Below are 16348 nucleotides of genomic sequence, written 5' to 3' on the forward strand. Positions count from 1 at the left end.
GACATTGTAGTAGGAGTGACGTTGTCGATGGTCAAACTCGCTACGTAAGTTTCATTAGCGACAAGCAAGATCAAATTGGAGAAAGGAATGAGAATGTCGAAATTCCTAATTCATTGAATGACTTTTGATGACCACTGTATAAGTGTTCAACAGTGAGCAGCGCTTGTGCCCTTGGATCCTAGATGGGAGCAACCTGGAAGACATACTTTATTTGCTCAAAACCTATTAGCGCTCCTGCTTGTTGAGGAGTATGGGTGATCAATATGAATAATATGGATTGGAAAGTGAATGAGAAACGTTCATCTCTTTATTGATCACCTCCTACTGATATAAATAGGGTGAAGGACAATCTCTAATTGACAACTAATAATTAATAAGTGAAATTACTACTTACATGTGACTGATATGTCACACTTGTTTCTGATAGCTTTTCAATACTTTGAAATTTCCTCTCATTTGGACAATTTTTTAACCATCTTTTTTTTTCACCTATCAAAACCTCGTATTGCCCCCTTTCGCCCTAATGACTGCTAGCATCCGCTCAGGCATACTTCTTATCAAATTGCGGGCAGACCTCCTTCGGTGTCTCCTCCTCCCATATCTGGCTCACTCTTTCCCAGAGTTCCAGCATGCCTTCTGGAATGGTCCCATGTTCGCGAATTTTTTTTTTAAGTGATCCCACAAGTGCTCTATAGGGTTCAGATCTGGTAAATTGGCAGGCCATGTTAGTATTCTACCTGACGCTCTTGTCAATCCAATAGAGGAAAGGTAGGTTGTGTGTCAAGGACTGACAGGATGATTGCAAGAGAAGGTAAGTGATTTAGGAACAAGAATGAACTTAGGAGATTCAAGAATAGTTTTATTGCAGACTGAGGTTTACTATGTTACAAGTCTATCATATTTATACTTGTTTGACTGAAGCGGAGACGCGCTTCAAGAACTCTAAATAAAGCTTACTCAAATATTTCCTAAGGACTTTTACCATATGCGGAACTCCAAGTGTTGAGTTAACTTAATACACAGGATCCGAGGAAGATATCTGGTGCAATCTTATTTCAAGGTTCCTTGGCACTATAAGTCTTGGTTATTGGTTTATAGCTCTTTGTGACAGTATATAGCCTTAAGCCTATAAAAAGGCTTGTTTTAATAATTATAACAAAATTATCTTTTGTCTCTCTTAATTATTACATGGTAGCAAAGCTACTCTGATCCCCGACCTTCATCCCTGTCCCCTGCCCCCCTGCCCCTGGTTTCCCTGTCCCCCTGTCCCCTGCCGCACCACCCTACCTCCTCGATTTTACTTTCAACCTGCTCTCTGTGGAAGATTTAGCCCTAATCCTTGATTCCATGACGCTCACTACCGACAACCCTGTGATGACCCCCGCTTTCAAGTACCCCCAGCCCGACAAGTTCGAGGGAAAGCGCGATGGCTTCTCAGCCAACACCTGGTTGCGCTCTATGCGTCGTTTCTTCGTTGGTGCCTCTGTTCCTGCTTCGGCACAGACGGTTGTAGCCATAGCCTTCCTCGGGCCTGACGCGGCCCGACGGTTTAACGGCGCAGGTATCTCTGACGATGCATCGTTCGACACCTTTGAAAAAGGGTTCCGGGATGCGTTCTTCCCCAATGATTTCTCTCAACTCATCCAATTTCGCCTGTCCTCCCTTAAGATGAGTACTACTGTCACCGATTACGTTGCCGAAGCCCGCGAACTCCTCACGACACTCTTAGCTGATGAGCCTTCGGCAGGAGGACGCAAGGCAATCGAAGACTTTGCTTTCATCTGCTTCGTACAAGGGTGTCCACCTGCCTTGAACCAACTCTTGCGTGCCTTCCAGGTCACACAAACCCTGACAGTCTACCAACTCTTTGCGGCTGCGGAACAGTACGATAGAGTCTACCAATTTCAGCCGGACGGTATATCCCAGGCCCGCGCTGCCCCGAACACCCAGTCTTCTGCGGTTGCAGCTCAACTCCAGTCCGCTCGGGACCCCATGGCTATGGAGGTGGATAACCTGCGGATGGAACTCAATGCTTTGAGGAAGCAGTTTCATGGCCGAGGCTTCCTCTCCCCTCTCACTCCCAATGAAAGATCTGAGCTGATTAAACGAGGCGCTTGCTTTAAGTGCCGACAAGATGGCCACCGGGCCAATGAGTGTCCTGGTCGACGTTCTCGCAACTTTAATAACTTATCCACATCTGCAGGCGATGTTCTAGACCTTCCGTCGGGAAAAGCCTCCAGCGGCCAGGCTTAGTCCAGGGCTTGGTCGCTGCAGCAACTTCTCCCTCTCTTCTGGACAGAGGGAGTACTAGCAAGTCAGAGTTAAGTTTTGCCAATGAGCATAATAAATCTAGTAAACTCAATAATTCTGGCATGCACACACTCCCTATTACTGGTGATTCGCCTGAAACCTTAAATTGCTCAACAACGGAAAACGCTAAAAATGTTAAAAATGAACCATGTGCCACAGATAACTTTAATCTAAAATCTCACCCACATTCCAATGATCACACGTCCACACTGTCATCTTCCCCCCCAATGGTGCCTAGAATGTTCGAGACAGTGGACCTGGACCTACTCGGGCCTCGCTCTATTCTAGCACCCTCTCTGCCCACCAAGAGTCAACTACGCCGCTCACGTAAGAAGACTGTTCGACTACAGTCTTTCACAGTGGACATTGCAGCTCACACCCTACTTACATTCCTTGGTGCTGTCAATGGTCGCCCTGCCAGAATCTTAATTGATGGCGGTGCCGAGGGCAATGTCATTAGCTCCTCATTCCAAAAGCAGCACTCCATTCCTCTACAGTTCTGTTCATCCATTCCAATCATTCTTCCTAACGGCGACCACTCCATCTCCCAACACACTGCTTCCATCACTCTTGAGCGTGACACTTACTCCGACACCCTTGATCCACTCGTCTATCCACTCAAGCACTACGACCTTATTCTTGGCAAGCCCTGGCTCACCGCTATCAACCCTTGCATTGACTGGCGCACCAATGATCTTCACTTTACTTCACATGGCAATACCGTGCGCTGGTCATGTAGAGGATTCCAAGCTAACTCTATTACAGCTAAGTCTCGTGGATTACTTATGAGCCACATGCATTTCCAAACTGTCGCAGCACAGCCGGGCAGTGAGATTTATCTTGCCACAGTTAAACTCCCTCAATCCTCACCAAACACCGCCACCAACATGCACCCTGATATTGCTTCTATTATCCAAGTTGAATTCCCTGACGTCTTTCCTGACTCACTTCCTGCAGGTCTTCCGCCAGATCGTGGTGACTCTATGAAGATTGAAACAGACCCCAACGCAGATCCACCTGTTCGCCCTGTGATCCGTCTCTCCATCGCTGAACTCGACGAGCTGCGTAAACAGTTGGATGAGCTCTTATGTCAAGGACTGACAAAGGGTTTGCAAGGAAAGGTAAGTGGATGAATAACAAGAATGATAATGAGCTGAGAACTAGAATGGATTCACGAATAGTTTTTATTGCAGACTGAGGTTTACTATGTTACAAATCTATCATATTTATACTTGTTTGACTGAAGCGGAGACGCGCTTCAAGAACTCTAAATAAAGCTTACTCAAATATTTCCTAAGGACTTTTACCATATGCGGAACTTCAAGTGTTGAGTTAACTTAATACACAGGATCCGAGGAAGATATCTGGTGCAATCTTATTTCAAGGTTCCTTGGCACTATAAGCCTTGGTTATTGGTTTATAGCTCTTCTAGAATCCTTGGAGCTATTCACGGAGCTAGAAAACTAGGAGACGCGACTTGGCTTGACAGGCAAACTATGCATGGAGGAATGAGTGAAGGAAATGAGCGGAACAAATTAATCAAGCACACGTGATCTTTTTCAGATTCGAATCAGACAAAAGTCATTCATCAATTCATGAGCTAGACATTGCTTGCTGTTCGTGACATCTTAGCTAAAGGATTTATTAAGCCTAGCACATCACCTTATGGCGCTCCCGTCCTTTTCGTCAAAAAGAAAGACGGGTCACTTCGTATGTGTGTCGATTACCGTGGTTTGAACAGAATCACACGAAAGAACCGTCATCCACTTCCGCGCATCGACGAGCTTATCGACCGCTTTCGGAATGCTAAATATTTCTCGAAACTAGACTTGATGTCAGGTTACCATCAACAACGGATTTTTGATGCACACACTCATAAGACAGCATTTCGTTGCAGATATGGCCACTATGAATTTAATGTTGTTCCATTTGGTCTAATTAATGCCCCTGCTTCGTTCTCCACCATGATGTCACAAGCTTTGAGTCCATTGTTGGATAAATGTGTAGTACTTTACCTGGATGACATCCTGATTTACTCCAAGAATAAGAATGAACACCTGGCCCATCTTCGCAGCGTACTCTCCCTCCTCCGGAAGAACCGTCTCTATGCTAAACTAAGCAAGTGCTCGTTTATGCAAGAAGAAACTGAATTTCTAGGACATGTTGTTTGTAAAGACGGCATCAAGACAAGCGCGGGTCATGTCAAGGCTATCAAAGAATGGCCTCGACCCACCAAACAAAGGGATATCCAACAGTTCATTGGCCTCGCTCAGTTCTATCAGCAGTACATCCATGACTTCGCTACTATTGCCCTACCCTTGACAGCTCTCTTGGGTGATGGTGTGGCGTTCTCTTGGGATGAGGAAAAAGAGCGCGCATTCGCTGCCTTGAAGAGCGCCATCACCAAGGCCCCGGTGCTTAGGATATTCGACCCTGACCTGCCCACAGCAGTAGAAACAGACGCCTCAGGATTCGCCATAGGAGCTGTGTTGTTTCAAACAGATGAACACGGTGAGTCCCGGCCCGTAGCGTTTACATCCAAGAAACTTAGCCCTGCCGAGAAGAACTACCCAACACACGAACAGGAGCTGCTAGCTGTCGTACATGCACTCAAAACATGGCGCTACTATAGTGCGTGCCAAAACTGATGCAATAAATTGCATTTTTCAACATTCATTCCTCATTCTCCTTCTTCCTCTTTATGATCTTCCCTGCCACCACCGTTTCTCATTCTCATTTGTCTCACCTCCATGGAGTCTCATCGTCATCGCCATCAGTGGCCTAATTAGCATTTAATTGCAATTTGCTTTCAGCATCTCATTGCATCTATTATGGCAATTAACAACTTCTTGTTTTTATTTATTCCTGTTACTTCTCCTTTCCCCTAACGATGTTCCCTCCTTTAGCCTTATATAACTCCCTCATCCTCTTCGGCATACCGCAGTATAGTTTGTGTAAGAATTCAGGAGGGATATGTGTCCATACGTCTTGGACTCTCTCCCAGAGATCCTCCATATTCTTTGGCTTGTCTGGATAATGATCCAACTGCACCTTCATGTATGCCCATATGTTTTCTATTGGGTTGATGTCAGGAGAGTTTGCTGGCCATTCCATGAGAGGTATCTTAGACTTTTGGATATAGGTCATTGCTATTCTTCCGGTATGAATCCTAGCATTGTCCTGCTGAAATATAAATTTGTCCTTATCCATCAAGTAGTAATCCCTGGACTTAAAGATATAATCCTTGAGAACGTCGACGTATGTTACCGAATCCACCTTCTCTTGGAGCCAGCAGCCATCGCCTGGTCCGTAGTAAGTTATACAACCCCAGAACATCATTTTGCCTCCACCGCCTTGCCTTGTCTTTTTGATATGATGTGCTCGTAGAGTTTTATCCCATCGATGCTTGTAGTAGTACTTTCTTCCGCAGGACCCAACTCTGCTAAAGATGGTCTCATCTGAGAACATGACGTTCTTCCAGTCTTCTAGAGTCCAGTCCAAGTGATCCTTTGCAAAATTATATCGAGCATAGATTTGCTTCTTCGTCAGATCAGGCTGCTTCTGTTTTACATCAGTGCTCCTAATCGATTCGATACAACCGAAATTGAATGGGATTGAATGCATTCGATTCGGTTTCGGCTCAGGGTAAGTTTGTACCGAAATTGAATGCTCCATTCCTGTATCGAATCGAATGAATCGAATGTGTTGAATGATATCCCTAATGTGTAGCATGGGTCGTATGATTATATCGAATGCATCGAATGTATCGAAACCGTTTACCGAATGTATCGAAACCGTTTACCGAATGTATCGAAACCGATTTACCGAATGCATCGAAACCGATTTTTTAAGCGCATCGAATGTATCTATGCACTATTTAATACGACTATATCGGCTATTTGAATAAAAAACTTGACAGGTTAGAATGGGCTTACACAATTTGATGCGCCACGGTACATTCGACTAACGTTCAAATTTTGGAAATATATTTAAATTTTGACTTATCACTTATAACGAATGTATACAGAACTATAGCAACTAATTTATGGGAGAACATTCATCCAAGAGTCCAGGATGACCAAGCGCTGGATCGTCGTAGGGCTAAGGCTATTTCTTTTAGGTGGCAGGAAGAACTTGGCTTGCGAAAAGCATCTTTCTGCCGGGGTTGATGTCACAGGGACTGCAAGATAGTCCTTTGCCATATTCGCCAAATTGGGCAAGCGCTCCTTTTGTGATCGCCAGTACACTAACTCTGGAGGCTCATGTTTACTAGCAACTAGAGAACTTCCTTCTCGAACGTATAATTCAAGCTCTCCACCTTTTTTCTTGATACCATAGCGTCTCATCTCCACTTCTTCTTCAGCTGGAAGCTGACTTGGGCCTTCTTTGCCCTTATATTCATCTTCCCAGACCTTCGTTACCATGTCTTGGCTGCTTTGAATATATTCACCCCATTCGTTAGCTTCCCACCAGTTAAACCGCATCCTCGGGTCCATAGCAGTGGCGACGGCATAGACCGCTGAGGAATCAGTTTTAGAATAATAACGCAAAAGCTTCTTTAACCCTTGACCTGCTGCGTTTTTTAGTGGAGGATCCTCTTCTTTTTCAATATAATCTTCTAGGTGGTCGATCATGTTGTTGTAAGCAGACATGGCTCTGTTGATTGTCGGGTATCCTAGGCTAGAAGACACCGTCGCTGTGATATCATTAAACTGGCTAAGCAAAATATGGAGCTTCTTCAGGTAACCCCATTCTTCGTCTTTCAGGGAGAAGACCGATAAAAACGGTTCGTTCTGGCACATGCTCTGGTAGGCTAGCCTTAACGTTATTGCCCTATCCACCATGATGAAAGTAGAGTTCCAACGTGTGCAGTTATCCCTTTTCAGTTCAAGGTTTGGGCATTTCAGGATAGCGCAGACCTGACCAAACTTGTCAATTCTTTGTGGCGAAGCTCTATGTATAAGTCGATATAAAAGGTATTTTATAGTTAAGTTTTATGATTCAAGTTTATATTTGCAGTCAAGATTATATAGTAATACTGACCTGATCTTAACAATGCCTTTTCTGAGTTTCTGTAATGTACTCAGCGTTACAAGCGTTAACCCAACCGCATCCTCACACTCATTGTTGTTCACGTAGAGACTGTCATTTTCAGGAGCCAAGTCATTCAAACCACTTGGACCCAAAATCGCCTGAACTGCCAGATTAATGATGTGTCCGAGGCATGGCACATGGTATAAGCCATCCTTGAGCGACTTAATGTTTTTTATTTTTATTTATTTTTATTTTTTTTAAGAGAAGCGTTAGAGATAACTCATTACTAGATGCGCTAGCATTATTGAAAGTGACTGAGAATTACCATTCTACTGCCTTGGGATGCTTTTCAAGCTCTCGGATCATTTTGGACATATTTGACGCATTGTCGGTGGTGATACTTAGAAGCTTGTCACCAATTTTAAATCGATCGATGACCTTAGCCAGAGATTCCGCTAAGTTCTCACCTGTATGCGCTCCATACAATGGCTCAAATCCAATGACCAGCTCTTGTTGGCGCCAGTCATGATCAATCCAGTGAGCTGTTACCCCCAGGAAGTTGTCTTGGAAAGGGCTTGTCCAGCCATCAACGGTCAGTGATACCTTGTTAATATCCTCAAATAAGCTTATGACTTGATGCTCCATGTATTGGTATTTTAGCTTAGCCTATTTTTAATCCATCTTTTTGTCAGTGTTTGGTTGATGTTTGTTATAAAAAAAAATAATAATTGAAGAGTAATAATAGTAATAATAATAATCATAATCATAGTAATAATAGTTTTACCTTGGTTGCCATGGTGTCATCAGACGGTAGCTTTACTTGAGATGCTGTAGCCATTGTAGCATGGACTAGAAGCTCCTGGAGAGCAGTGCTTTTGACAATCGTAAATGGCTGCTTTGTTGTGATAACGAATCGGACAAGCAATTCGTCAAATCTCGTAGGGTCAAATACTTTTGGCTGAGAAAATGAATTAAGCATCTTGTCCATCGGGCCTTGCTTGGAGAGACTGCCATCATTGGCATTGCTATCTTTAGTGATGCGATGTACTCGCCACAGATGCTGGATGACCCCTGAAGTTGACATATTCGATGAACAAAGGTTTTCCCGCAGCTAGGGTAACAGCAGCGCATACCAGAGCCACTCTTAGTTTTAACACGCTCGGCCCACTTGTTCTTCAGTGACCACGCCCAGCTTCGGTTGATCGCCGTGCTGCTTGCCACGCTGGAGCTTGCCACGCTGGAGCTTCCCACGCTCCTCGTCACTAAGCTCTCATTCATCACGCTGCCGCTCATCACGCTCTCCATATCCATATCGTTGTCAGGTGCGTCAAAGCTGGCAGACATAGAAGTGCTACCAACGTCATAAACCTTAAGTTCATGTATGATAAAATTGCAATGGAGGTATTAATTTAAACATTAAGGTTAAGTTTTTTCCTTCTTTTCTTAATACAAAGTAATATGGCAAATGTAATCAATATATACTTCTTCTTCTTCCTCCTCGATAATTCGACGACTTCGTTTACTCATTTTAAGAGATGTTTTGGGCTGAATTGAGATAATGCATGAAAAGGAAAAGAGAGAAAAAAAAAAAAAAAAAAAAAAAGGAAAAGGAAAGGAAATGAGGCGAAATGAAGCGAATGCAAACACATTTGTTGTCCTGATGCCGCAGTTGAGTATTTAAGTATAACGCACCAGATATCTCGCACTCGTTGTTAGGCTTTATTTTCTATAAACATGTGTTTTAACCTTATCTTCATGGTAATATTTTTCTTAATCCACGATTTAAATCCACATTTTGATTAAGAGTGCCGTGAGAAAAAATTTATAAAAATTTTAATCGGTATATCAAATGAATTGAATCGGTACAATCGAGGCACCGAATGATTCGGTTTACCGAATGCATCGAATATTCAATACATTCGATTCGGTTTCGACAATATATATTCATTCGGTTTCGATTCGATATGAACCTTACCTTGGTCAATTCGATTTCGGTTCGAAGGTGTATTGAATCGAATGTACCGATTAGGAGCACTGGGAATGAGTGAAGGAAATGAGCGGAACAAATTAATCAAGCACACGTGATCTTTTTCAGATTCGAATCAGACAAAAGTCATTCATCAATTCATGAGCTAGACATTGCTTGCTGTTCGTGACATTGTGACTCTCTTAGCCGTATGCTTAGAATCATTGTCTTGTTGGAAGATAAATTGCTCTGGATCAATGTTGTACCAATCCACAGTATTCAATAGCTCGTCCTGGAGGATACGAATATACAGCTCGGAGTCCAGCGTGGAGTCGATCTTGGCCAAGTAGCCTGGCCCATCCCACGTCATGCAGCCCCAAACCATGATCGAACCACCACCATGTTTGACTGTGGGCGAAACTAACTTTGGGTCAATATCGGCCGCTTTCACCTTTGGTTCTTTATTTGTTTCCACCCAAACATAGCGCATGCCATCAGAAGATATCCTACAAATTTTGGGCTCATCGTGCCAAATTACTCGCTTCCAATCATCTTCGGTCCAGTCTTTGTGCTGGAGAGCAAAGTCCAGTCGAGCTTTCTTTAGACGTTTTGTTAGCCTAGGCTTCTTGACGGCTTTTTTAGCTTCCAGGCCTATATCTCTCAGCGCCCGACGCACCGTATTAGCTGACACCGGATCTTCGTTCTCATCGTTATAGAGTCTGGTAGCATGGACAGCTGATGAGATTATACCACGGTGAAGCAACAATCGAATATAATATGCATTCCGGTAATCGAACTTCCGTGGCCGACCAGCTCTACTTCTACTCCTGGCAGGCCGTAATGTCTTGGAGATATTATGGACTGAGGATTTGGATATACTTACTTTTGTGGCAATCTGACGGACGGACTTGTGCTGCTCAAGTAAACGGAGAGCATCCTCAACAACGGATGCTTTGATTGGCTTCATCTTTGGAGTGCTTAGGATAAGTAACGTAGGCTCTCAAAAAAGTGTAAGTGAAGAGTATCTACTCAAGTGTGTGGGAGATAATTTGAAAAAAATTCAGCAAAGGTGCGTAAAATAAGTGATGGTTATACACTATCATGCAAAACTGATTCAATAATTCATTCCCATGTGCATTTCTTTTTTTCATTCCTAGAAACCGTATATGCATACACCACTCATACTTTGGTTTAATAAAGCTCCCGTCTTCTTCTACGTCATAGTGATGCGTTGTGACATTAGCTTGTCTCATTTGAATAGCTAATGACTTTTTTGTTCATGCAGGTCATTGAATCAGTTTCACATGTGCCCATTCGGTGGCCGAAGATCTTTATTCTTTTGTGAGGCATAACCTTACATCAATAGATAGTATTCCAACCATGGGCATCACTGACAGCTTGGAGTCTCTTATGGATACCTATGATGAGTTTGCGGCAGAAGTCCACTGGGATCCTGTACCATTCAACCGATATTCGCTCCCATAGTTCATCACAGCTCTTAGCTCGCTCCGGATACCTAGAGAGCCGCCTATCCAATTCTGCCCACATGTGTTCAATAGGGTTGAGGTCAGGGGATTGTGCTGGCCACTCTAGAAGTGTACCTTCCTCTTCTGTCAGATGTACTGACTCCAAATACTTCCTAACAATCTTCGCCGTGTGCTTCGAGTCATTGTCGTGCTGAAAGACGATATCGCTTTTAGTTAGGCCCCAGTCATCAAGCGACATCTGTAGATCCTCCTGCAGTAGTTTGATGTAAAGTTGTGCGTCCATATTATTGTCAATCTTTGCAATGTATCCAGGTCCGTACCATGAGAAGCATGACCACACTTTAACGTTACCACCCCCAAACTTGACAGTGCCTTGCACCGACCTGCGAGTGAGGCGTCCCGGATTGTCGTCCCAGATCCACTGCACGCCATCAGAGCAGATTCGGTTTATTTACGATTCATCTGACCAAATAACCTTTTTCCAATCTTCCAGAGTCCATTCCTTATACTTGTTGAGAAAATGCAAACGGGCTTTAATATGCCGTCGACGTAAAGCTGGCTTATGTACACGCCTCTTTGCTGTCAATCCTAACTCCTTGAGCCGTCGTCTAACGGTGGTCTCAGAAACAGCCGCTGGTATGAGCTGGTTGGCTCTGACGGTGGCCTCAACTGCAGACTTGAGTGTACCTCGTTTCATGTTCACCTTAAGATACTGCATGATACCTCTAGGTACTTTCCTTGGTCGACCGCCTTTATTGACTGGCATGTACTCCTTATTATGTGCATAGATCCTGGTGGCCGTCGCTATTGATATACCAACACTAGCAGCAGTTTCTCTAGTAGACATGCCTCCCATCATTAACCTCCTGGCTTCGTTGACTTTCCTTTGTGGAGTGGGTCTCATATTCTGTGAAGATATAGTTAAGAGAGAGTGAAGCAAGTGTTCATAAAGGAAAGAGAGAAAAGTCCTTTTTTTACTGGCATTAAATGACGTCCAGCAGTTGTCATGGGCAACATTTTAGACCACATGTGAAACTGATTCAATGACCTGCATGAACAAAAAAGTCATTAGCTATTCAAATGAGACAAGCTAATGTCACAACGCATCACTATGACGTAGAAGAAGACGGGAGCTTTATTAAACCAAAGTATGAGTGGTGTATGCATATACAGTTTCTAGGAATGAAAAAAAGAAATGCACATGGGAATGAATTATTGAATCAGTTTTGCATGATAGTGTATAATTGTCCAAATGACATTAAATACTTTTGTCAATTAAAAACCATGATGAATGAGACTAGAGATATTTTAACTGGACCAGTACACTTAACATTGGCATACTTGTTTATTCTGATATAAATAAAAGTGCAAGCAACCATCGCTATTATTCTAATCAAGATGGAAAACATGGGCGTGAAACATGTGGACAATTTTGGAAGCCACTGTAAATGTTTTACCAAGCTGGATCTACTCTCGGGCTATCATCAAATGCGTGTCCATCCTGATGATAAACACAAGACCGCGTTCCGAACTCGCTATGGTCACTACGAGTTTAACGTCGTACCTTTCGGTCTTACAAATGCACCTGCAGCGTTCTCGACTATGATGCGTAACGTACTTGATCCACTTCTTGATAAATGTGTTGTTGTGTATCTCGATGATATTTTAATTTACTCCGATAACGAGAAAGATCACTTAGAGCACATCCGACAAGTACTCTCCCTCTTGCGTCAAGCTGGGCTTTATTGTAAATTATCCAAGTGTTCCTTCATGCAGGAAGAGACTGAGTTCCTAGGCCATGTCATATCCAAGGATGGACTCAAGACGAATGGCGGACTTGTCAAGGCAATAAGGGAATGGCCAGTACCAACAACCCAACGACATGTGATGCAATTCCTTGGTTTGACTAATTTTTACCATCAGTACATTTCTCATTACGCTGATATTGCTCTTCCCCTCACACAATTGTTAGGCTCCAATAAGGAATTCCACTGGGGAAAATCTCAACAAGACGCCTTTGAGACTTTGAAAAGAGCAGTGAGCTCAGCACCAGTTCTTAGGATATTCGATCCTGCCCTCTCTACAGCAGTCGAAACAGACGCTTCAGGCTTTGCAATTGGTGCTGTCCTGTTCCAGACGGACCAAAATGGTGAATCACGACCAGTAGCTTTTACATGTACTTCACGCAAGCTCAACCCAGCGGAACGCAACTATCCTACACACGAACAAGAACTGCTGGCTGTGGTGCATGCTCTGAAGACATGGCGATACTATGTACCTTGACGGTTCTCACTTTGTCGTTTATACCGACCATGCCACTCTACAACATTTTCCTAGCCAGCCGAACTTGACGCGCAGACAAGCAAGATGGATGGAGTTGCTTCAAGAGTATGATTTCGTATTCAAGTATAAACCTGGTAAAGATAACGTCGTCCCTGATGCTCTTTCGCGAAGACCGGACCTCAAGGACTTGGAGGCTACACCTACTACTTTGAACTCCTTGGATATCAATCTAGACCCTGGTATTCGAAAACAACTAGCCAGTTGCTACCTACACGATCCAATTCTAGGTCCCCTCGTGCATCAGTATAACGATGCCTCCACCTCGGATCGTTACTTCGTGGTTGATGGTCTACTCTGGATCAACGCTGGACAAGGCCCTCGCCTCTGCATACCCAAGGACGACGGACTCCGTTCACAACTCTTGCATGACGCTCACGACGCTCCTATATCAGGCCACTTGGGATTCGATAAAACGTACAGTAGCATGCGACGAACATATTTTTGGCCACGCATGGCGAGGGATATAAAAAAATACATTGCTTCCTGTGAGCAATGCCAGCGTAACAAGCCTTCACTAAAGCCTCCTGCAGGGCTTTTCCAACCTTTGGCAATTCCAAGCCAACGATGGGATACTGTAACAATGGACTTCATTGTCAAGCTTCCGAAGACAGCCAGAGGTTTTGACGCGATCACGGTCTTTGTGGACAAACTGTCCAAGCAAGTTCATTTCTGCGCTAGCCGAACTACCGACACTGCCTCTGATGTTGCACGACTCTTTTTCGACAATGTTTTTAGACTGCACGGCATGCCTCGGACAATTGTGTCAGACAGAGATTCACGTTTCACCGGCAAGTTCTGGACAACGTTGATGAAGCTCATGGGCACTAAACTTAACATGTCTACTGCCTTCCATCCACAATCAGACGGACAAACAGAGCGCGCCAACAGAACATTAGAAGAAATGCTCCGCTCTTACATATCGTACAAGCAAAACGACTGGGATCTTTTACTGCCTATGATGGAGTTCGCATACAACAACTCTGTCAATCCTACGACAGGCTTCTCCCCATTCTTTCTGAACTATGGTCACCATCCACTAGTCCCTGGATCTCTTTTAAAGCCACCTGATACCAATGTTCCGGCTGTCAGTGATTTTGTTCGAACCCAGTCGATGAATTTGGCGCTAGCTCAGGATGCCATCATCGAAGCGCAGAATAGGCAAAAGGCCCAAGCGGACAAAACTCGCAGGCCTGCTACGTTTGCTGTGGGTGACATGGTGCTCTTAAGCTCGGAAAACATCTCTGTCGCGGGACATAAAAATAGGCCGTCGCAGAAACTGGAACCTGAGTACATAGGCCCTTACAAGATCATTTCGAAGGTCAATAAAAATGCCTACAAGCTGGAACTACCGCCTGACATGCATCAGCATCCAGTCTTTAATGCCGATCTGCTTCGCCCCTATATTGAGTCACCTCGTGAATTCGGCGACCGCTCACTACCACGCCCTGCCCCCGAGCTGGTATATGGAGAAGAGGAGTATGAAGTCGACAAAATCATTGACTTCAAAATGTTTGGCAAAACTCCTAAGTGGCTCGTTCTTTGGAAAGGCTATCCATTAGATGAAGCTACTTGGGAAACAAAATCTTCGCTCGCAAACGCTAAAGAGGCGCTTGCCGTCTTTGAGGCTTCAAGAAAAACAAGATAATAGGTTTCTTCATGACGGGAAGGATGCAAGCGAAATCACTATAATAATTTTGTGCAACATAGTATTTCGCCCATATTTCTAGAGCATTCCTTGCAACAGGACATTAACTAGTATAAATAGGTCTACTTTTCTATCTAGTTCTGTAGCATAGTTCCCCCTGAATAAAGATACCTTTATTGCACCCTTAGATCCCCCTAGAACACTACCTTGACTTTTGCACAAGCATATGTGGGAAGCCTTTGTTTTCTTTAAACCATTTCAAAATCTCAAGTTTTTCCTCTCTGTCAGGCCACACCACGAACTGTTCTACGAGATTATTAATGGCTTTGATACACCTCCAGGTGTAAGAGTGAACAGTGCCGACACTGCAACCAAAAATCCAAGCAACCTTCTTGATCGATATCCCTTTTGTTCCAAGGCGAAATAGGGTAACCTTTAGCTGGATCTTGATATTGGCTAAAGGATCGCCGGTTTTTCGGAGCCGAAACAGAGGATCCCTGCCAAGGATCTCGGCCAGCTCTTGGAATTGTTCCGGCGTCAAACGTATGATACCAGAATAGTCCTCTGCGTTGTATGCATCGAGGACTCTGTCTCGTAATTCTATCGAATATGGTTTTCGACAGCGAGGACGCAGATATCTGTTCCTGTACATAAAAGACAGGACGTTGGCATAAGTTTCCAGTTGGAATAAGTCAGCGTCGTCTCCATTCTCGACGTGCCGCCTTACTTCCTCCACAGCCCTCAAGAATCTTTGCTCAATTGCATCTGTCAAGCGTTGGTTTCGAGTGCGAATAGTAGGCATTTTATCAAAGGAAAAGGGGAGAGAATAAAAAAAGAGAAAATCACTTTCAAAGGTCATTGGACCAAATGAGTCATTTCACAAATCAATTTTATAACTTTTTGATGAAAAATTGAATTGTGAAATGGACCCAGTTGTGGCAGATTATTGGTCATTTCAAAGCCAATAGATTTCATTTCACAATTCACAATTCACAAAAAAAAAATTTGAATGCGACTCAGATTCGACTGTGCAATGTCACCACCTGAACAAATATTTGGTAAAGTTTAGAATACTGCTCAATTCAGTATAACCTAATTTTTTCCCGAACGATTTGCTATCGAAATCGTTCGTCCAGTGCTCCTATTCGAACTGAAACTCTGTCATTTTGATATTTATTTTTTTAATCTGAAACATCATAATTGACAAAGTTTCAGTTCGAATAGGAGCACTGAATCAGGTCGACTGTTCTCTGTAAAGAAAGACGCAACCAAAAGAGGCAAGGAAAGATGAAAAAAGATCAAGTTGAAAATGACATCCTCCCTCGCTAATCACCATCATTTTCGCCATGTCCTCATTTCCACATCTCCATCTCCATTTCTATCTCTCATACAGTATGTCATTTATTTTCCTGAAATCTTTTTACAGGCAATGTTTGCCAGGCCTGTCCCTGAACCAATCAGAATGATACATGAAGACATGATCTGATCAGCAGGAAGAATGAGTCGGAGGCGAGCGTGTAAATGGCGATGCCAGCATGAGAATGGAAAAGACATAAATTGTAG

General features: G+C 43.6%; 1 protein-coding gene across 1 annotated transcript; it reads right to left on the reverse strand.

The window, feature by feature from the left end:
* Positions 1-14941: 14941 nt before the first annotated feature.
* BCR41DRAFT_349168 (hypothetical protein) lies at positions 14942-15619 on the reverse strand. The gene has a single exon (XM_022023415.1). The coding sequence runs from the start codon at positions 15585-15587 to the stop codon at positions 14988-14990; it is 600 nt and encodes a 199-aa protein (XP_021883589.1). The 5' UTR covers positions 15588-15619; the 3' UTR covers positions 14942-14987.
* Positions 15620-16348: the final 729 nt, after the last annotated feature.

Source organism: Lobosporangium transversale (assembly GCF_002105155.1).
Source record: "Lobosporangium transversale strain NRRL 3116 chromosome Unknown BCR41scaffold_9, whole genome shotgun sequence".
NCBI classification, from domain to species: domain Eukaryota; kingdom Fungi; phylum Mortierellomycota; class Mortierellomycetes; order Mortierellales; family Mortierellaceae; genus Lobosporangium; species Lobosporangium transversale.

Bases quoted from the DNA above. Each gene is read 5' to 3' on its own strand.
- BCR41DRAFT_349168 (XM_022023415.1), bottom strand. From the start codon at position 15,587: ATGCCTACTATTCGCACTCGAAACCAACGCTTGACAGATGCAATTGAG.